Here is a 23,184-nt window from a genome sequence, read left to right on the forward strand (position 1 = left end):
TCCATCAACTGCCACTGCTCGATCCCTGTCCAGGTTTAAGTCTTCAAAGGAGAAAGTCACAACAGACTTTTCCCCTATGCAATTTATTGAAAGAGATGAGTCAAACTGCCATCTTCACATTTAGAAGCTCCTAATGATTCTGCAATTATTGGGTTAAATGTCTGAGTTGTGCAAATACCTAGAATATGGAATTGTTTCTATCCCATTAAATAAGTTAGTTACAAGTTTCGGCACCAATTATCAAATTTCTAATTCTTCCTTTTGGGAAGCTGCTAACTACTTGGTTTTATGGGGCAATTTTAAATTAATCCACTTGTCTTAAGAATACCTGTTGTATTCTTTGAAACCCTTTCAAAATAGTAAGTACAGTACAGTCATGTCTGGTTGCTGAAAGGGATGGACTAATGTTGGCTGTAAAACTAGTTCTCAATGCTGAGCTTAAAACTCTCAGTGATTTAGTTTGTTCTCTCAGCGTGTGACCACACTGGCAAAAACTGGACATGCCATTCACCACTGCTGCAGCTGCTCAAATGTTGACAATGGCGAAAACTGTAGTGTAAACATTATTTAGGACTTTTTATTCCCTGTCATTTAATCTTGCTCCATAGTACTGAAACAAGTACTTACACCAACACACTGAGGGACAGTTACAATAAAATAAAATTGCAAGAGATGTAAGTCACTTTATGCTCCTCACTGTAAATTATTCATTTGTTTTACATGTAACTTCGCTTTTCAAGTCATCACACAAGGTACAGAACATTGGGCAGTCACAGGAACTGACTACCACAAGTCCCTTAAAAGCAGCAACGTACCAGTGGTTGCACACCCCAGGGTGTATCAGTAAGAACAAATGTTTTAATAATAAATTATAAAAAATTTAACTACATATTTTTCTAACTAAGAATTCATTATTGAATATTAAAGTGCTAGTCATGTGCTAGGAGCCATAGAAGACAAAGATAAGCCCCTGAACACTAGTAATCAGAAATGTGAAATACAACATCTCTCAAGGAAGTTGCCTAACATGCTGAGACACCTCTTGGCAGCAGTATTTCTGAACATAGTAAAGGGTTTTCAGTGCGCTGGATGATGGACAATGGTAGCTCTTGGGTCCCACAGATTTGGTCTTCACCCTGGACAGTGTCTGGGTAATAAAGCCAGCTAATTGTGCTGAACCTACCTTATCTTAAACTCTGGCAAAATGAAACCTGTCCTGTTCGGTGGAGGCTGTTGATAGGAGGTTTCAACTGCCTGTTTGTTGAGGAAACTTGTTCAGAAGTTGTGGACCAGATTAAGGAACCTGGAGAATGTCTAAACTGCAATTAAAACCATGTGGCTGACCCATGCCAGCTGACTCAGCCTCACAGGATTCAGGGTTCGGGGCCATTTAATTGTGATGTAGATATTCAGGCATGGGCTGGAGCCTGGGTTTGAAGACCCTGCAAGGTGAGAGGATCCCAGAGCTCAGGCTCCAGCTCAAGCCTGAATATCTACACCTCAATTAAACAGCCCCTTAGCCCGAGCCCTGTGAGCCTGAGTCAGCTGTGGGTTTTTAGCTGAAGTGTAGACATACCCCAATGTCCTTTTTGATCAGGTCCTTTCCAATGAAATGGGTCAGAGGTGATTTCCAAGTGTCTATTCTGGTTGTGTAATCTGTGCAACCTACACCCTTACTTATTCTGACGTGCCCTCCGCAAAGTAACACGCTCCTTCCTAACCATGAGGCATGATTATTGTAATTCCATTTTAGCAGGTCTCCTCTTTCATTTGTTCCTGGTTCAGAGCCAGCAACACATCAACTCAGGTTTAAGCAACGTGAACATATTATGCTGTCTCTGTATTCTTTACACTGGCCGCTGAAGTGGCAGACTGACCATAAAGGTAACTGGTTTTAAAGGTTGTCCTCGAAACTTTGAGCCTCATCTTGCCCATCATTTAAGGATCCCAACACTGTCTGACGCCAGCAATCATGCCTTAGCTGCAGTGGATATTATGGTGTGGGACTCATCCCAACCACAGATCCAACTCAATCCATCTCTTTCCTACTTATAAAAAAGCACCTAAAAATTACTTCCATCCCAGATATCCTCTATTGGCCCCTTATTAACTATTTTATTACATTATACCCATATGTTTGCTCTTTGAATTTAAAGAGGATTATAATTTTGTTTGTGTATTTTAACTTACTTTTATGTGTACAGAACTAGGTCTTGCTAAAAATGGCATTTAATAAATAATGATGAAAGTATTTCACGGTCTTTTCCTTTGTAAAAATTGGTATGCACATTAGCTGTTTTTGAAGGGTGTCAGACTGACACCACTGGATACTGAAGTCTTACAAACTTCCCCAAGACTGCACTGTGAAATGTATGCCTCCGTTCTCTTCAGACGGGAGTATCTCTTGCAGAGAGAGAGGACACAGCAATTTTTAGGATCAGTCTTTGGCCTTGCCACTGAATCAGTCAACAAGCAATTACTCAGTACCAACTGCCATGGTGCTTTGTGTGATGTGGACTACTCTCCACAAGGCTACGCAGCAGTAGAGATTGCTGTGTACTACTGACTTTGGCCAGATTAGAAACAATGACCGGCAGGTTCACAGATTTTTAAAGCTAGAAGAGACCATCATGATAATTTAATATGACCTGCTGCATAACGTAGGCCACAGAACTTCATTCAGTTATTCCTACACTGTGCCCAATAACTTGTGTTTGAACTAGAACATATCCTTTAGAAAGATATCCAACCCTGACTGAAGGCATTAAGTGATGGATAATCTATCGTCTCGCAATCTGTTCTAATGGTTAAATACTATCACTGTTAAATTTTTCCAGCGGTTGGATTTGTTACTCATTGTCTGCTCAATTATATAACCCTCTAGTATGAGATTACCTGCACAGAGTGAGGGTCTTTTTAGACCATGATCAAGTCTTCTTTCAACTTTCTCTTCAATAAGCAAAGACGACTGAGCACCTGAAATCTCCCATTGCAAAATGTTTTCCAGACCTTAAATAATTTTTGGAAGCTCTTTCATGAACCCCTTCCTGTTTTTCAATATCTTTTTTCAAGCGCAGGTACCAGAACTGAACACAGTATCATGTAATGGTCTCACTAATGCCATATACAGAGGTAATACCACCTCCTTCCTGTTATATCCCCATTTATACATCCAAGGACTGCATTCACCCTCTTAGCCACAGCACTGCTTTAGGAGCTTATGTTCAGTTGGTTATCCAGCATGAACCCCAAGTCCTTTTCAGAGCCACTGCTTTACAGGAGCGGCTCTATCTGGAAGGTATGGCTTATACCCTTTGTTCCCAGAGGAATGGCCGTATTCAAAAGTACATCTGACCAGTGGCCTTGTATCACCTTACAGATCCGTAAGCCATTTAGTCTCCCTACATTTATTTTTTTCTAACCTGTTAGACAAAAGCTTTTCCATATACCTTTTGACGTAGACTGCTGACAGACTCCTTAATGTAAGGTAAATCCTTAGACGGCACATACTTTTCAAGCATTTTGTCAAAGTCTGGATGAGTCATCATACTGAAGAGCATCTTTCGACCATAGTACCTAAAATCAAAGCAAACCATTTCATATTAACCTAGAAATATTAGGGAAATTTGGCCCATTACCATCTGTCTAATTGATCACAATAGAACATATCTTAAAATGAAATTTTCTAAGTGCAGAAAGACCTTCAGATATTCATATGCCCTCACCACCTCCTCCAAAGAAACCACACTCAAGAGAAGCTAATTTAGGCGCATGAAAAGGTGAAAAAAAGCAAGTTTAGCAAGTTAAAGAATGAAAATAATCTTTCATTTCCACCTGGAACAGTTATTTGCTATATATAAAGTAATACTACTACCTACTGACCTTGTTTCTTGTGAGCCATCCTGTGCAAATCTGGCTACAGCAGGTAAAATCCTGTCAGTAACATCCTTAATTCCAGATAATATCCGTCCCGGTCCCATTCGTTCCACCACATCTGATAAGTGCTGGGCTGTGCATCTTCTCACTGCAGTGTGCAAATGACTAGAGAAAAAACAGTAAGATACAAATGGTCACTAACAACCCATGGAAAGGGCTAACCTATATTTTCTCACTCTTTCAATGTTTATTGAAAGCCAAGTGTTTTAAATTCTTCCACTCAAGCTGCAACTCTGCTCTACTGACCAAATGCTGAAATTTGGATACTTATTTTAACTTTATACAAAGAGATGTCCATTTCCACTCCATGGCACCAAATGTTTTAAAGGGAGACTGCTGGATTAAAAACTTCATTTTATTCTTAAACATATACATACCACATACACACTAGAATGCACAATTAAAATAGAAGAATACATTTTGCTTTTGTTTCAAGTTATTTTTACTTTCTAGCCCTCATTGGCACAGCGCTACAACAACCAGGTTGCAAATGCTGATGGAAAACATTACTTTTAAAAGCATCCTTTTTGAGCAAAGTGAATATTAATTTAAAAATAATCTATTTTAAAGATGAATAGTAAGAAACATACCTTCCAACATATAGTCACTAATTTTATTAGCAACAAATTATTGTGCTCTGAAACATTCTACACAAGGACACCAATCTATAGAGTCATTTAAAACAAAACAAATCAGCATTTTTATTATCCTTTAAAAACTCCACTCAAGTGTATTTTCCCACCAGAGGTGATGCCAGCATGCAAATATAAAACAGAATATTCTCACCCAAAATTTCAGAAGCATGCACCAAACTACCAAGTATATACATGGAAGTGCAACCGCAAATTAGACGCATGTAATTCTGAATATTCAGACCGCTCTTCCCCATTTCGTTATTTTAGCCTCCAAACAGAAATTTGATATTGGGGCTAGTACAGCACTTACAAACCTTAGCTGTGAACAGAGCAGTGCGACATTCTAACAATACATATATAACTTGTCAGTCACATGCTAAAGAGAAAAAGGACGTTTAGAAGAGAGACTTAAAGGAAAGAAGCGACTTGTGGGCTTGGCGGAAGTACAACACAAGCAGAAGAGCAATTCCTATTGCATGGACTGGAGGGGAAAGACAAAGACTAGATCCAGGATGGAGAAACTTAGCGAGCAGGTAGGGAAGGGAATAGATCAAGTGACAGATTGGAGAGAATCTATGGAATGCTATCAAGATTAAGAGGGCAATTTTTAAGTGGATTTGGCACTTGATAGGAGTCTAAGTGACAGAGTTGCAGGGGAAGATGCAATATGTAAGAGCAAGAGTAATGTCGCAGCACCAGCAAGCAAAAAGTCCTATGGTCTGGAAGACCAGGCTAAACAGAAGTGCTCCTAGACAAGTAAAAGCATCATTCTGCCTGTCAGACAATGCAGCAATGGAAGAGACGGGCTAAGTGATATTAGGCACAGCAGCTGAGCTGCCCATCCTCAGAGAGGAGAGTGGGAGTGGTGCAAAGGGTGGGGCGGACTCTGGCACAAAAGGACAAGAAGTGGCTGAGCAAAGCAATAGAACAGAGCCCCCAGTCAGAGTGAAGGTAATGGACCTAGTTGATGGCAGTTACACAAGAAATGCCCTGGGGCCTGACTGAGGCTGAAGCAGTTTGAAGGCCCCGTCTGTTAGTGCTTGGATCAGTGGTCTGTGGTGACTGAGGTGAGCTTTTCAGATAGCCAGATGGTTCAAAAGCGAGCAACAGTTTAATTTTCCAGCGACACTAGTCTGTGTAGCAAGTTTTCGGGTATATTTACATTGCAATAAAAACCTGCGGCTGTTCTGTGCCCAGTGACTCGGGCTTGCAGGGCTTAGGCTTAGGGCCTATTTAATTGCAGTCTAGGTATTTGATGGGCCAGCCACAGGTGTCTAATTGCAATGTAGAGTCTTGCAAACTTGGCAGCAATGCAGCTGCTGCAAGACAGAGTTTCTCAGATTTTATGAGGAAGCGCAAAGACTGTAAGCTGCAGTCCCATAGTTCAAAGATCATTATGTTTGCCAAAAATGTAAACAATAGTGTAAACTGCCTAACCCAGACAAAACATACTACAACTTGATTACTTACTGAAACTGCAAAAATACAATTTGATTTGATCTTAAGTGGGAGATGGCCTCCTCTAAATTAAGCGGGTAACCCTACAATCTTGTAATTCCAAATTTAACTGCTGATGCCAGAGCCAACCAAGATTAACAAAGATATCCTTGATTTACACACTATTTAAAACACGTTTTTATAAAATTATGTAGACAGACTTCATTTTTTAAAATTGTCAATATTTGGATCAATTGCTCTTTCTGGGGGGCGGCAGGATGGGGTGTTCAAAATTCCATCTGAAAGCCTGGCCAACTAAATTTAAAGCACATGTTACAGAAGAGTATAAAGAACATGAGAAACTTAGACCTAAAACGCTTCCCGAGCAGACATGGTTTTCATGTCAAAAAGATTGAATGTTTTGTTTTAATTTGCAGAAAGCATGAAAAGGTTTGTGATAATGGCAATGCTCTTGCAAGGAGATGTAAAGCCTTTCCAGATTCCCTATATGTTCACAACTGCTCTGCTGCTTGGGTGAAATGCATGGTAGCAGAAAACATTCTGTTCTCAAGAAGCTGCAATTACTCTATATAAAATGTAGCACAAGGAGATTCCAAGGGTGGCTCTTGTTTAACCCTGTTTACACAGATGCTAGACATGATTTTAAAATCTCTAAAATTGAAATACTCCAACTCGCAAGGCACAAGTGGTCTAACCATGGATAAACACCCACTCACAGAGGTACCCACAACGTCTTTTGGCAAAAAATGTCTCAGAAAAAGTATACCAAAAAGTAGATTTATTACTGTGCTTATTGATATACTGTGCTGAAAGCTGTCACTGAGAAAGTGTCAGCATATATCAAATTTGCTCAGGATAGGGAACCTTATACTCTCTTTGCTGACATAATAGACTTGGAATGTGGGCAGCTAATAGTATCATACAGGGAATAAAAACAGCCTTCCGAGTTGTGGATCAGTTGTAACTTGACCTAAACTTAGACAGTGCAGTAGTGAATATGTACTGTTCAGACAGTTCAGAGGCCAAATTTAGACAAGATATTCATATTGCTGTGCAATGCATCATCCACAACCATGAGCTACCTACTCTGGATGTTAAAGAATTCTTGTCCTTATCTTAAAAGTGCTGAAGATTATGTTGAAGGTTATATTGAAAGACATTTTGAAATTTTACTGTATAAGTCTTGAGGGGATGACAACTCCAAGTTTTTTTCTGATGCCTTGGAGGCTACTGATTTATCTGGGAAGTATGCACTATGTAGATTGGGTTGCCATTCAGGTCAGAACACATTGAAAGCAATGATAAAAATAGGGACTATTACTCGTATTGCAAAAACTCTGTCACAGCAGAAGTCAGAGTCGAGTTCAAGGCCAGAAGGGACCACCAGATCATCCAGTCTAACCTCCTGTACAACACAGGTCACCATCACCACCATCATCCCCCCAGTCCCTCCCCCCACACATTAAATCCAACAACTGAAATTAGACCAATTTATTACAGCCCACAGGAGACTAGACTGTTCTGTGCCACAAGCAGGCAGGGAACAGGAGGGACTGAGGTCCTCGCAATGGCCCGGAATTGAGATATAGCCAGATAATCCTGGAAAGTGACCTGCACCCACATGCTTCAGAGGAAAACAAAACAAAGCAAAGAAACCTAATGTCACTGACAATCTGACTTGGAAGAAAATTCCTTCCCAACTCCACATGTGGTGATCAGTTAGACCCTGAGCATGTGAGCAAGAACCAGCCAGCCAAGCACCTGAGAGAGAAAATGCACAGTACCACCTCAGAGCCCTGGCCTTCCCTATCCAATCTCCCATCTCCAGCTATGGCTATCCCTGATGATTTAGAGGAAGGAGATAATATAATCCCAAACAAACCCAGAATACATCTGGGGAATGGGGAGGGGCCAAAAAAAATCCCTTCTGACCTCTGCATGTGGCTGGCTGAAACCCTGAAGCACATGGGCTTTTAGGAACATAAGTTATAAACCAGCACTGAGTCTCAGGGATGTTGAGCCCTACTCCACCCCATTACAAGCAATCCTATCATACAATAGCACTCAGGTTTGTCCAGCTCTCTCTTAAAACTAAATTAAGTTGTTTCCCCCCCGACAACTACTACTGGAGGCTGTTCCAGAACCTCATTCCTCTGATGACTAGAAACCTTCTAATTTCCGGCTTGAATTTGTTCATAGCCAATTTATACCCATTTGTTCTTGAGTCATCATTGTCCTTTAGCTTAAATAGCTCATCTTCATCTCCCTGGTGTTCGGCCGCTAACGTGTTTATAGAGAGCAATCAGATCCCTTCTCAACCTTCTTTTTTGCTGAACTAAAGAAGTCAAGCTTTACTAGTCTCCTCTCATCAGACAGGCCCTACGTTCCCTGATCATCCTAGTAACTTTTCTCTGCAGTTTTTCCAGCTGGAATTCATCTTTATTGCACATGGATGACCAGAATTTTACCCAGTATTTCAAATGAGTGTTACACCAGTACCTTGTACAATGACATTAATACTTCTCTATCTACCGGAAATGCCTTGCCCGATACATCCTAGAATTGGCTATGCCTTTTTCACAATTGCATCACATTGGTGGCTCATAGTTATCCTATGATCGACCCACACACCCAGGCTTCTCTCCTCTTCTGTTGCTTCCATCTGATGAGCCCCCAGGCTTGTCACAGAATTCATCCAATCCTACATGACCTTGTACTACTGAATTTCATCCTGTTTCTGCCTCTCCACATTTTCCTATACAATATTCCAATCCCCTTCTGTTCTGACAATAACTCCTAACTGTGTAACAGCAAATTTTTTTAGCACACTACTACTTCTTGTGCCAAAGTCATTTAATACAAATATTGAATAAGACTGATCCCAAGACCAATCCATTAGTAACCTCCCTCCACTCTGATAACACCTTTCAGCACAACCCATTGCTTTCTCCTCTTGAGCCATTTCTTCATCTGCCCTACAGTTCTTGTACTGATTCCCATCTTCCCTAATTTAACTAAGGGTTTCCCATGTGGTTCCATGTCAAATGCTTTACTGAAGTCTAAGTACATTAGAGCTCCTGCACTTTCCTTATCTAAAAAAAAAACCAAAAAACCAATCAGTTATTTTCTCAAAGACAGCAATCAGGTTAGTCTGGCAGGATCTACCTTTGCTAAACCCATGTTGCATCACATCCCCTTTACCGCCATTAATTTAATTATTCTTTCCTTCACAATTTGTTCTAAAGCTTTGTAAACTACTGACGTCAGATTAATGGGTCTTTAATTGCCCAGACCAACTTTTCCCCCTTTCTTAAACAAAGGTACAACATTACCTATTCTCCACCATATGGTACTCCTCCGGATACACTTATTAAAAATTCTTGTTACCAGAGTAGCAAGTATTTCACGATGAGTTTAATCATCACTGTGACTGAAGTCTCCTTTAACTTCTGAAGAACTCGATCTCTAGTTTAAGATGCTATACTGGAACTCTCAGCACAAACAGACAATTCTGACTTAAGGATCTGAAAATGTATCAGGGATGGGCAAATTTGATGGGGAAGTCTTTACAGGCCTCTAAAAGCAAAGCTGCAGAATGGTCATTCTATATTCTTGAAGTTGCAATTTTACATATGGATGCCAGATTTACCAAGCTATGGCAACAACCAGTGACATAATTTCAATGCCTGGACTGAGACAGCAGCCTAGTGTTTTTGGTTCTTTTTAAAGGCTCATTATGTCAGTGTGTAAACTGACAATCTGCCAAACTAGTCTGTAAAGGTACTAAGCAAAAGCAAAGTGACCTATATCAGTGGTTGCCCTCTAAAATTAAATTATAATGAATGACAGTTTAGAGGTATGCAGTGGAGTTGTAGCCATGTTTGTCCCAGGATATTAGAGAAACAAGGTGGATGAGGTGGTATTTTTTATTGGATCAACTTCTGTTGGAGAGAGAGACAAGTTCTCGAGCCACACAGAACTCTTCTTCAGGTCGTGGTCCTTCCTCTAATCAAAACAAGCCCATGCACATATATGCAGCGCAGTACATTCCAAGACTTGACATAGGTGAGGAAACCGCTCAAGTGAAAATGCTTTCCAGAGCCCGCAATCTATTTTCTACTGGCCTGATGGATAACCAGGAACAAAACATACCTGTGACTCTCTCCACCAGTATCACTCAACAACAGGCAGCACTACTGCAAGACTAATCTAGGGCTATTCTGAATGCTCAGACCTAGCTTTCAAACTAGAATGATTTTCTTTTCTTTTTTTTTTGTGGGGGGAGGAGGGGGATTATAAACTTTATCTGAATCTGAAATGCCTGATTGCACAGTCTCAGTTCCAAGTAAAAGTAGGAAACAAATGGTGCAGGGGCATTTTCTAATTACAGTAAAGCAAGGATACAACTAAAAATAAGATCAAGCAAAAGTCAAAGACACTAAAAACAAGAGAACAGAAATGAGAAACTGTCACAGTAGCCCAGATCAGGACAAGCAATGCAGAGCAATGTCTTTAGCCAATCACAGCAGATACCATGTGTTATTTTAATTTACCAGAGAGAACGAGATCACAGACCAAATTCAGGACAAACCACATTTTCTTGTTGGACACCAAATTACAAGTCTTGGCTTAACTGAGGGATAAGCAATTGGAACATTTTTCCCCCACAGCCTGGGAGGCAGTATTTTGTACCCCCAGAAGTTTAGTCAGGGAATTACAATAGTCTTATGAAAAAACAAAAGGAGGACTTGTGGCACCTTAGAGACTAACCAATTTGAGCATAAGCTTTCGTGAGCTACAGCTCACTTCATTGGATGCATACTGTGGAAAGTGTAGAAGATCTTTTTATACACACAAAGCATGAAAAAATACCTCCCCCCACCCCACTCTCCTGCTGGTAATAGCTTATCTAAAAGTGATCACTCTCCTTGGGGGGGTGGAGGGTGAGAAAACCTGGATTTGTGCTGGAAATCACTTTAGATAAGCTATTACCAGCAGGACAGTGGGGTGGGAATAGGTATTGTTTCATATTCTCTGTGTATATATAAAGCCTGCTGCAGTTTCCACGATATGCATCTGAGGAAGTGAGCTGTAGCTCACGAAAGCTTATGCTCTAATAAATTGGTTAGTCTCTAAGGTGCCACAAGTCCTCCTTTTCTTTTTGCGAATACAGACTAACACGGCTGCTACTCTGAAACCTCTCCTTACAATGTGTATGATAACCAAGGTGGGCCATTTCCAGCATAAATCCAGGGTTTAACAAGAACGTCAGCCGAGGGGGGGGCGGGGAGGTAGGAAAAAACAAGGGGAAATAGGTTCCCTTGCATAATGACTTAGCCACTCCCAGTCTCTATTCAAGCCTAAGTTAATTGTATCCAATTTGCAAATGAATTCCAATTCAACAGTCTCTTGCTGGAGTCTGGTTTTGAAGTTTTTCTGTTGTAATATCGCAACTTTCATGTCTGTAATCGCGTGATCAGAGAGACTGAAGTAGGGCAGTCCCTACGTAAAAGAATAAATGGACACAAATCAGATGTCAGGAATTATAATATTCATAAACCAGTCGGAGAACACTTCAATCTCTCTGGTCACGCGATTACAGACATGAAAGTTGCGATATTACAACAGAAAAACTTCAAAACCAGACTCCAGCAAGAGACTGTTGAATTGGAATTCATTTGCAAATTGGATACAATTAACTTAGGCTTGAATAGAGACTGGGAGTGGCTAAGTCATTATGCAAGGGAACCTATTTCCCCTTGTTTTTTCCTACCTCCCCCCCCCCCCCCGACGTTCTTGTTAAACCCTGGATTTGTGCTGGAAATGGCCCACCTTGATTATCACACACATTGTAAGGAGAGTGATCACTTTAGATAAGCTATTACCAGCAGGAGAGTGGGGTGGGGCGAGGTATTTTTTCATGCTTTGTGTGTATAAAAAGATCTTCTACACTTTCCACAGTATGCATCCGATGAAGTGAGCTGTAGCTCACGAAAGCTTATGCTCAAATAAATTGGTTAGCCTCTAAGGTGCCACAAGTACTCCTTTTCTTTTTGCGAATACAGACTAACATGGCTGTTACTCTGAAAATAGTCCTATGGGAAGTAATGACATAGAAATAAGGATTCCAGCAGAGAAAGAATCAGATTCTGGCAGCGTTCTGGAGATTGTGACAGGCCAACTTGCCAGGAAGAAAAGTAGGGGGGGGGGGGAAGGCTAGAATCACGAATAAAGCCAAGATTTTTAATGCTGGGGACAAAGTTAAAGTTTGAGTTAAGGAGTGTGACTGTCAGAGACACTGGAGAGGGAGGACTTAGCATTGAAAAATTCATATATATCCAGAAGCAGGCAGAGAGATCACAGAATGAGACGAAAAAGGTATACATCACTAGCAGGGATGTCTGAGACTGAAGCTAACTATTAGAGGTCCTATAGATGGAAGATGGATAGAGGATATAAAAGATCAGAAGATAATATGCTTAACGAAAAAAGGAACGAGTAAACTTTCTACCAAAAATGTGGGGGGGGGGTTGGTGGTGGAGGGGAGGAAGTAGGATTCAAATCATGAAAAGAGATGGAGAGAAGTTGTCTTGTTTAAGGTACTCAAGAAAGAATGATTGATAGTATGAAAACTCATGCCAAGACCAAGCAGGAAGTCAAAATTTTTGTGCAGAGACAAAGAGCTGCTTGTTAGCCACTCAGAGAAGTGCAGTCTTAGTACTGGGAAATCAATCAAGACACGTGTTCAGAGGTAGAAAAAAAAAACACTTTCCCAAAACTGCTGAAGAAAAAGGTTTATGACAGCAAAATAAGTGACAGAGGAGGATGAATTAAATAAGCTCTGCCAAAAGACAATGAGTGTTATCAGGCTTCTCAAGAACATGGCAATGAACACTACTACAGATTATTGCAGTCTTACAAAACTATCATAAGATGTACCAACTAGGCACAAATTTTACTAATCTACCTTTTACCATGATAATGGAAAAAAATCTTACATTTCACTTGACTGCCAAAAAACATTACTCTGGATAAGCAGGGTTTTGCAAGGCTGGAGTATTTCATTTTGAATGTTCTGCTTTGATAAGAAAAATTAAGTGCCTTATGTGATGCACTGAATTTGTTCTTAGTTATTTCATTACAAGCTCTTTATGAATTACCTTTGACCTCCATTTATAAGAGAACAAAGTGCTCGTGCTGGAGTCACATTATTAACCATAGCCTTCAATGCTTTGTCTACGTCTTCCCTTATAAAGGTGTTGGATTCTCCGGCTTTGTGCAACAGGACTTTTACAGTACTGTCTAGTTCTTGATCCATGCTCTTTTTCAGGTAGGTGAACAAATCCCCTAAACAGACCACAGCAGCTCGGGAAACACCAGAGCGTAAATTCTTAACCTGCAAACAAGAAAAACCCAAACAAACAATGTGTAAGTAGTAAAACTTAATTTTATTTTCCTGTTGGTAAACTTTTAGTCATTTAGAAAAAGAGAAATTCTCATTTTGATTCCTGATGTGTGGGAGTTAATATGCATAACATATCAAAATGATATCAGGTTAGATCTTAACTTTCACAGCTTTCAAGCAAATTTAAAAACTACTGAATATCCCAAATACAGGCTGCTTTACAAAACTGCACCCATCCTTTCAAAGCTGGCCAACATAAAGAAAATAGCAGCAACTGAACGTAACACCTCACCACTCAAATGTTTACCTCACTCCTATCAAAACAACATTTTTGGCATAAGATTTTTATATGAAAATGTAACCTCTTGAACTACAGCCAGACTTGTTTCATGCAGCTTTCCAGTCAACACATCAGCATGGTAAGCAGACAAACATCGAACAAAGTTCAGTCCTTCAATCTTCTTCTCCCTTTATAAAATAAATATTTAAATTAAAAGCAGTATCTCACAAAAACCACAGAGACAGCAGATAACTAGAATGTCTGGGGTGACAGTGGATCACAAATTGAATATAAGTCAACAATGTGCTGCAGTTGCAAAAAAGACTAATATCCATATGGGGTGTATTAACAGGACCGTTGTATGTCCTGCTCTACTCAGCATGGTCAGGCCTCTGCTGGAGCACCGTGTCCAATTCTAGCGGCCACACTTTAGAAAAGACATGGACAGACTGGCGAGAGCCCAGAGAATTTTATAAAAATTACAGAAGGTTTAGAAAACTTGACCTATGAAGAAAGGTTAAAAAACCTGGGCATATTTAGTCTTGAGAAAAGACGACTGAGGGGGGGACCTGATAACAGTCTTCCAATACTTTAAGGGTTGTTATGAAGAGGATGGTGATCAACTGCTCTCCATGTCCACTGAAGGTAGGAGAAGCAGTAATGGGCTTAATCTGCAACAAGGGAGATTTAGGTTAGATATCAGGAAACTTTCTAACTATAAAGACAGTTAAACTCTGGAACCTTCCTAGCAAGGTTGTGGAGTGCCCGTCATTGGAGGTTTTTAAGAGTAGGTCAGATAGGGATGGTCGAGGTTTACTTGGTCCTGCCTCAGCACAGCGGGATGAACTAGAGCAGTGTTTCTCAACAACTGGTCCTTGGACCAGTACCAGTCCCTGAGATTTCCCTGACATAGTTTAGGAAGGCAGAAAGCCGGTCCCTGCTATCAAAAAGGTTGAGAAACACTGGACTAGATGACCTCTTGAGGTCCCTTCCAGCCCTGCCTTTGATTCTGTGTCTAAGTAGCACAACCATCGGGATTATTCAGGAAACAAATAGTGAATACAAACTTTGTTTCCAAAAACAGCAATAATTTAAACTAGAAGCTCTCGCAAAAATATTCCGTGGTACAGACGGTAGCAGGGCTGGATTAAGACAAGACGGGGCTGCAGGTACATCACAATGTGCCCTTCCTCCCCCGACTCCAAGAGAGGCAAGAAAGGGGCCAATACGCCAATGCCACTGCTCATCTCTGGAGTATCAGCAGGGGCCCATCCTCACATCTGGAACAGTACAATGATGTTGGTTGGGAGCTCCGCAGCACACTGTGTCTTGGAATTAACAACCCACTGAGATGCCCGTCCCACCTCACAGAGCTGTTGTCTCAGGCTGTCTGCAAACTCAGGCAGGCATCACTCCGATGGTTATGCCTGGTTCACTTTTTCAATATTTTCTTTGCAACCATGAGGACTTGCCCTCTTTTCTTATGTTTTACTAAACAGACTTAGCTTTTTGGTTAAAAAAAGTTATGTACATTTCATTTTTTTAAAATAAGTATTAACATAAATGCTGCAAATTATAATCAGATTCCATGTGTATGTGTATGTGTATGTGTATGTGTATATACACACCAGTCATCATCAGCTAAAAGTCGCAATGCTTCTGTCAATGCTGTTTCAGGTTTTGAAAAGGGTCGCAACTCTGATGGATCCATTATCTCTGGACTATGTGTGACTGATGGGGTCCGATCCTTATACTGCCCTCTCAGTCCAGGAGATGTTTCATCTGTCAAATCATGAAGTGTTTAAGCAATAATCACTGACTATCTTCAGAACATGAAGAAAATGACTAGCAGTAAGACATGAATGTAGTTAGCTACACGAAAGCTGGTGTCTGGACAGATTACTATTGCTAAAGGGCTGATTTTTCAAAAAGATCACCACAATTACACCCACAACATTTGCAAGTGCACCATTTGGTGCATGTAAATGAAAATTTGTGCACACAGGCACTCACTTTGAAGACTGTTAACTTGAACTGCACACACAAATGCAGGGTTTTACAAGGAGAAACAGATGCATTCAAAGATAATGTGGGCAAACCTAAGAAGGATACTGCCTGCATTTGAATTTATTTAGAAGTCTAATTTGAAAATTATTTATATACCTGTAGCTCAGAATTTTTCCAGAGTTCAGAAGAAATGACGTGCTGTTTCTCAATTACACACTTTTCTGATATAAACAGATATTTGGTTCTATAGTTTGGAGAGGCAACAAAATCTTGGCCTAAGGATTGAACAGCTCCCCAGAAATCTCTAATGTTCCAAGCTATGCTTTCATAAAAATACATGAATTCCCCAATTAAATGTTCCCAGCAGATATAATTAACACCACTGAATCATTCCTTTGAATTTTACTGTTAGCAAATCATTATTTTAAATTTTAATGAGCTATTGCTCAAATTCAATTTATCTGTATCACACTACCTATAATTGCAAAGACAGCTGTAGATTTTCAATATGTTTTACTAGCAAACTAGAAAGAAGAATTTCTAAATTATTTCATAATCCAAAATGCATTTGTTTGTTAGTTTCTGTGTTGCTACTGTTGTAGCCGATTGATAATGTCTAAAGAACTAACAGCATAGCAACTATAAGCCTCCAGTTTGAAGGGCTTTCTATCAGACATTTTAACTGTATCAGAGTTAAACTTTCCTTAAACTGACATACAGTATCTAGGGGTTTTTTTTTAAACTTTGTTTTTACTCCATTAAATATTTTTTGAGTCACTGGGGGGGGGGGGGTGAAATGCCAGTAGCATTTTAAATGTCACTATTTGCCAAACTCTAGATGAAAAATATTTCAAGGGAGCAGCGACCAATTTAGTGACCCAAAAATAACTTGCTTAAAATTTTATTTTCCTTGCAGGTCAGACATCTAATCATCTTCAACTCTTGCTCCTTTGGTAAGGTAATCAAAAACTAGTGACCCTGCACACTCCCTGAATTAGAGCCTCAGCACCATTCTGCTCACATTGCAGTGCAAACGGAACAAACTGCTTGTAGTCAATGTAGTCGGGATAGTTGGTTCCTATGCCACCTCTCCTGCAGTCCCCTGTGCACGGCACTCTGACTATCCATATTTACTGGAGGGTCCCTGGGGACCACTGACAGTTGGCAAACACTATAGAATCTCCCAGCTTGTTGTAACCCCCAACTGGGCTGGATTGGAGCAGAATTTTGCAGAAATTTAGGGAGCTGACAGCAGCAGAATTGAGCTGCAGCTGCACCATTGCTCTGTCTTCATCATGGCATGTTAGGAATGAGATAATATATGAAGAGCTAAAAACATCAGGATGGCAGGCCTGCCCTGCTCAGGAACAAACACAATAAACTTTAGGAGAAAATGGCGGTGTGCTATTCTGGAAGAAGTTACTCAGACTGAGCTTTGCCATGGAAGTCCTATCACAAAAAAAAAAAATCCTAGAACCCTCCACCCAATAATGATTCTTACAACCTCTGTGCAGCTTCTCAGTTATCTTGAGTAAAGAGAGTCAGGGACTAGGGAGCTAAAGTGACGGTTATGTTTTTAGGTATATTTATTCTACACTCATAAGTATAGCATCTAAGGCTTCAGTCGCATGTGCTTAATTTTTACTGATTACATGTAAATTACATGGGATTACTCATGTACTTAAGTATAAGCAGATGTGTAAGTCTTTGTAGGATCAGGACCTGAGTGCCTTAGCTGGTGTCAGGGATGCAACTTTAGCATCTAAGCCTTAGTGCTGTTTTGCTAAATTAGCAATTATCATATGATAAACTTTGGGTGAAATCCTAGCTCTATTTGAGGTCAGTGGGAGTTTTGCCATTCACTTCAACAGGGCCAAACTTTCACGTGATGTATGTGTCTTTTTCCCTCCATCCGGTTAACACCCACAGCATAAAATCCTGACTCAATGTTATCTCTTTGGGGATAGAGTATTTTAACGTGGGTTTCAATCTTTTAGTAAAAACTGTATTTGTAACTGCTTTCAGTTTTGGGATATGTATCTGCCTCTTCCACAAAGGAAGATGGAGATGTGAAAAATGCATTAGAAGTGTTGTTTTATACCTGCAAAATGTAGGTTTATTCTCTGTAACGTTAGTAATAAGAAGTGGTAGCTAGCACCGAACTAAAATGTAAGGGCATACACAACTTTGCACATTAGCCCTTCAGTTTTAAAATAAATCATATTAAGACTGATTACACTATGGGTTTGTCTCATCTGCCAGCATCCAAACACTTTAATACAGTGTTTTACATTTAATTAACTGTAACAGCTTACCTGAATCTAGCAAGACTGAAGACTGTGTCTGCCTTAAACTGGATGTTCTTTTTAGTGGAGTACTGAAGGCAACATCTTCAAAAGATAACAACTCATTCTTGGATGTTATTAACACATCTCCATAAAAACTTAAACCTACAAAACAGAGAAAGAACAGGAAAATCAGAAAAAGAGAAGAGGTCGCTATTTCTTAGTACTATGCTGTACTCTATAAAGATCTCAGAAACAGTTAACTTATCAGTCATAAATTCCATCCTTATTATTGTTAGTATTTTATACCCAACAACAAATAAACTCACAAAGGAGATTACACTGTAGCCTAAAATTTCAGTAATACCTGATGTCATTTTGGGCAGTCATAACCTTAAATAATTAGTGTTATTATACCAGATTTAGAACATACTTAGTCAACACCATTTAATAGTATGCCATTAAATTGACAAAATACTAAACATTACTTTCTGTTGCCATTTTCTCTGGTTCACTGTGTCTCAATCGTTCCCAGGGATTTTGTTCCTTTTTTTCCACATCATTGACTTCCTGATGTTCTTTATGACTCTGTTCTTTTTCTTCTTTCTTCTTCTGCCTCATCTTATCCCGGGCAGATTTTGACATGGCAACTTTCATCTGCACCAAACAGGAAAAGTCCCACTGTAAAATGTAATTGAACTGAAATAGTTCAGTCAATAACTTAGCACTGGGAATCTTCTTTGCTAAACAAAGGGGCTCACAATTTCTACTACTACTCCACAGGGCATTTGGGAATTATTTACGCTAATTTGGGACCCAATCCTGTAAAGACTTGTGCATGTGCTTACCTCTATGCACTGTGAGCAGTGTGGGCTACTTATACCATGTAAAATGAGTATGAGACTCTTTGCAGCACAGAAATAATCCCTCATGGTAATCTATGAATAATTAAGTTATTAGGGGGAGCAGGACTGTGAACCCCTAGATTTCATGGTACTACATGTGTGAATAACTAGTTACTAATCTGAGTAAAGGGTTTGGAGTCCGGCCCAACGTCAATTTTTTGAATTTTTTTTAAACTATCAATTTTTTGATAGAGCAATCTTCAAACTGTGTGACCTGATTATTTTAAAAATCACTTTAAGGGTTCTTGTGATCCCCCGTTTTATGTTTAAAGGTAAATGGTGGATTCTCTTTAACTTGAACTCTTTAAACCAAGATCTGAGGACTTTAGTAACTCAGCCAAAGGATATGGGCCTATTGAAGAAGTGGGCAAGTGAGGTTCTGCGATGTGCAGAAGGTCAGATTAGATGATCACTATGGTCCCTTTTGGCCTTAAAGTCCAGGAGTATTTTCAGTTTGTAATTTTCTCCCTTATCTATAAGGAAATAGTGAAACTGACTATTAAAAGTGCAGTCAAGTGCACAGATTAAACAAAGTGAGAAAACAAATAAATGGTCATTAATTTCTTTAAATTTTAGCAATCTTAGAGGTTACTTGACATGCATTTTCAGGAAGAAGTGTGATTTTCCTTTTGAAGAAGTATCTTTACCTTGTGTTATTTTATACAAATAAATATTAATGTTCAAAGTCATAGGAAAGTTGAACAAGATGTAAGTAGCAGCACAGCTCTTCATAAAATCTCTCCACAGTGAAGACACTGAGACAAGATTATTTACAGGGAATGTATGGTTTATGAATGGTGTTGGATTAAAAGTCTGCAAACTGCAGTCCTCTCTTTGTCCACACAACAGATGATGGTCAGTAACAGCAGCTGGTTCCTCACACTGCCTTGCCAAAATATCCTGATCATGAAAGGAAGGGACTACCTTAGGGGCTAGTGGGAAATTCATTCTCCATGTCCCTTCAATCCTTGGTCTCTTTGCTCAGAGTGTTAACAAAAAATGCTAATTAGTAACAATTTTAATGGCTATTTTGTGATGTTGATACATTTCAGTACCTGCTACAGCTGAACAAACAACTGCATTGAATTGAACATTTGCAACAACCAATTGAATTCCTTCACCAAATTTAGCCCTTTAATCTGTTTGAATAGTCATAAAAAGACTGAAGAAATAAAATAAATCTCTATTTCAGGTCTAAAGACAACTTTGTGTGAACATTTGTACAAACAAAACTATTCACATAAATGTTTACTAAAAGCGTGCAAACTGACAAAGCAATATCTTGTTCAGAGGACATCAGGATATTGACAAATGATTCCTCATTATTCACTCAGCTTTAGTCTCTAGCCTGTGCTGGAATTAGACCAGAGACCTAGAAATAAAAAGCTCTGTGTTCCATTACCAGCCACCTGAGATATCGATGGCTGTACTTGAATCAAACATTTATTTACCAGAATCTGGAGAACATAAAACTATATTCACTAGTGACACTTGAAAAACAATCAAATCTGTTTTACACTCTTACATCTTTCTCGTTTTCAGAATCAAGGAAAGGTGCACTGTTCTGCTGGACAGCTCTCCCATAGATCCCTGATAGAGGCTCAATGCCTTGTTTGAGAGAAAGGACGTCTCCGTTCTCCACACACGATATCATGGACTGGCTGTATGTTAATGGCGCAGACGGGGGGCTTCCAAAAACACCTGAAATGGTTATCATATTGTAACCTCACCAAGAGGTCATTTTCACACAGCAGAAGTCACTCAGTAACACACTAAAGCAAAGCAAAAATAATTCCAGAAAATAAAACTTGGGTTGCTATAACATTAGTGCCAAATTCTACTCGAAGTTACATTATGCATGTCCACTGTCTGCAATGGGACTTTTTCTGTGTGTGGGTATACGTGCAAAATTTGGTCCTCATATGTTCTTGCTGTTCTTTGTTATTTAATGCTAATATTGTAGTACAGTGCACTGTTCCCTCTAAGCTGTGAGCGTGTGCGCGCGCACACAGATCCTAAACCCTGCGCACACAGCAAAACACCTCACGCAAAATTTGCACAGAAGCACAACAATTTGCACAGAAGAAATTTTTTGCGCACATGGCCTCTCAAAAATTAGATGGAACATTGGTACAGTGTATATTACATTTCTCATTAAGAATGTAAAAATATACAGTAATTCCAATACGTTTTTTGAACTTTAATACTTTTAATTTATTTTAAAAATTGGGGATTGTTTACTCTTTAAATAATAAACATTTGAATGAACTCATTTCAACTCCCCTTCTCCTGACTGTCCAAAAATACTATACTATTGTTTCTATACTAAAATTTTATTGCATATATAGAGAAAAAAAGTTTTAAAATACCTTTTCCAACAATTACTACAGAATCTTCAGACAGGGCACTCGGTGAAATGAAGTCTAGGTTGTTAATTTGCTGTAAACTAGATGTTGACCCTGTAAATCCTAAAAATTACACACAAAGAAGAGCTAAATCATGTAGTTTACCCATTACTATGTATTGCACTCTTCCAAAGTATCATTTTACCAAACTTAGTTATACCAAACTGATTAATCACTTTTATGCAGGACTGTACTTCTAATTTACTAGAGTATTGCAAGGCTTACTTAACGCTGAAATTCTCAGAAGTACTAGATCACATATACTAAATATCATTACTTTCAAATACACTAAACACCAACTCGCTTTACACAATTATTTCCCATGCACCTAACTATTTTTCCAATAATTCAGCACAATTGTGCCAATTTAGCATCAACTGAAAACTACTGATTTTCTGTTCCAGGCCACTTCATGTTGATTACTGCACAATTTAGCAGTTCGTCAATTTTTCAGTTAACATACATTTTATATTTTAATTCCGGTTGCACTGTTTGCATATATGGCAATGTCAATCAGTAACAATGGCAGACTGGCATTACATTCTTTAGCATTAAATAACTCCCATGGAGTTAACAACATTTTCAGCTTGAGGAAAGTCAGATCACTCGCTGGAAAAATCACAAATAAGTCAAAAAATGTTATGGCAAATAGATGCTGAGGTGCGGCAAGCCTGACTTTATCTTATTGTTGTGATTACATCTGACTGTCTATAACAAAGACTTTTTAGCACAGAGGATTGAGACCAAGCCAGGACTACACAAACTGGAGAGTCAAAAGAATTCTTAAGCCTTTTAAGACTCTATCCCATGAGAGCTGTTCCGTTTCCTGACTCAACCTCCATCTAACTCCTTCCCTATGAAAAGTTCACTGGAGGGAGATGCTGTTGAAACTGACCAGCAAATGATTGGTTTTTGGTGTGTGTGTGTGTGTGTGTGTGTGTGTGTGTGTGTGTGTGTGTGTGTGTGTGTGTGTGTGTGTGTGTGTGTGTGTGTGTGTGTGTGTGTGTGTGTGTGTGTGTGTGTGTGTGTGTGTGTGTGTGTGTGTGTGTGATAACATAATAGAAAGCCTAGAACTGGTTTGTTTTGGGGGAGGGGTTAATGTCTCCTCTGCTCTCTCCATCCCCTACTTTATCCTCCACCCCCACCCCTAAAAAAAGGTTATTAGTTGCTGGTTTTTGTATACCAAAAAATATCAGGTACATCAACCCTAGCCATCTCTGCTTTTACTGAATAACTTCTTGAGGTTCTAAAAAGCTGTTTAGTGCAAGCTTTTATCCCTTAACTGAACAGTCATGGTTCTTTAGCCAGAATTGTATCTTTAGCCAAATATTACTTATATTACAGTAGCAGCTACGAACCTAACCAAGGATTGTCCTACATGTTGTACAAAGAAGAAAGAAGCCGGTGTCTGTTCCAGATGGCTTACAGTTAAGGTGACCAGACAGAAAGTGTGAAAAATTGGGACAGGGGGTGGGGAGTAACAGCAGCCGATATAAGAAAAAGACCCAAAAATCGGGACTGTCCCTATACAGTCGGGACATCTGGTCACCCTACTTACCGTCATGGTGTTTCATAGGCAACAGGAATTAAACTGGTGTTAAACAAAGATGTTAAACAGTCTGACTAAAATCCCTTTCCCCCACCTTCACTCCAATTGCTCAGATTTCACTCTCTTGTAATGACATTATGTCACCACATCTATGCTAACTGGAGAGTTTGCAAGATAGATAAGTCCCCAAATTTTTAATGTTAAAAAGAAAAAGAAAAAAAGAGCAGAAAACCACACTCTTTGGGGACAGATTCTCTTGGAGACTTTCTTTATACATCATACATGTCTATCAGGCTTTGAGATAAGGCCACTACATTTC

At 39.4% G+C, this 23,184-nt stretch overlaps 1 protein-coding gene across 4 annotated transcripts in view; it reads right to left on the reverse strand.

The window, feature by feature from the left end:
- The window catches only part of TOGARAM1 (TOG array regulator of axonemal microtubules 1), an 84,276-nt gene that overhangs the window by 23,964 nt on the left and 37,128 nt on the right, over positions 1-23,184 (reverse strand). For all 4 annotated transcript variants that reach the window (XM_084632647.1, XM_084632649.1, XM_084632648.1 and 1 more), the window contains exons 9-17: positions 21,281-21,379; positions 20,437-20,612; positions 18,495-18,663; positions 18,037-18,171; positions 15,343-15,496; positions 13,797-13,902; positions 13,190-13,425; positions 3,883-4,041; positions 3,450-3,576 (exon numbers count right to left, since the gene is read on the reverse strand). In XM_084632647.1, coding sequence (XP_084488773.1) covers positions 3,450-3,576; positions 3,883-4,041; positions 13,190-13,425; positions 13,797-13,902; positions 15,343-15,496; positions 18,037-18,171; positions 18,495-18,663; positions 20,437-20,612; positions 21,281-21,379 — 1,361 coding nt within the window. The remainder of the gene's footprint in view (positions 1-3,449; positions 3,577-3,882; positions 4,042-13,189; positions 13,426-13,796; positions 13,903-15,342; positions 15,497-18,036; positions 18,172-18,494; positions 18,664-20,436; positions 20,613-21,280; positions 21,380-23,184) is intronic.

This window comes from Lepidochelys olivacea, assembly GCF_965140295.1.
Source record: "Lepidochelys olivacea isolate rLepOli2 genome assembly, chromosome: 6".
NCBI lineage: Eukaryota > Metazoa > Chordata > Testudines > Cheloniidae > Lepidochelys > Lepidochelys olivacea.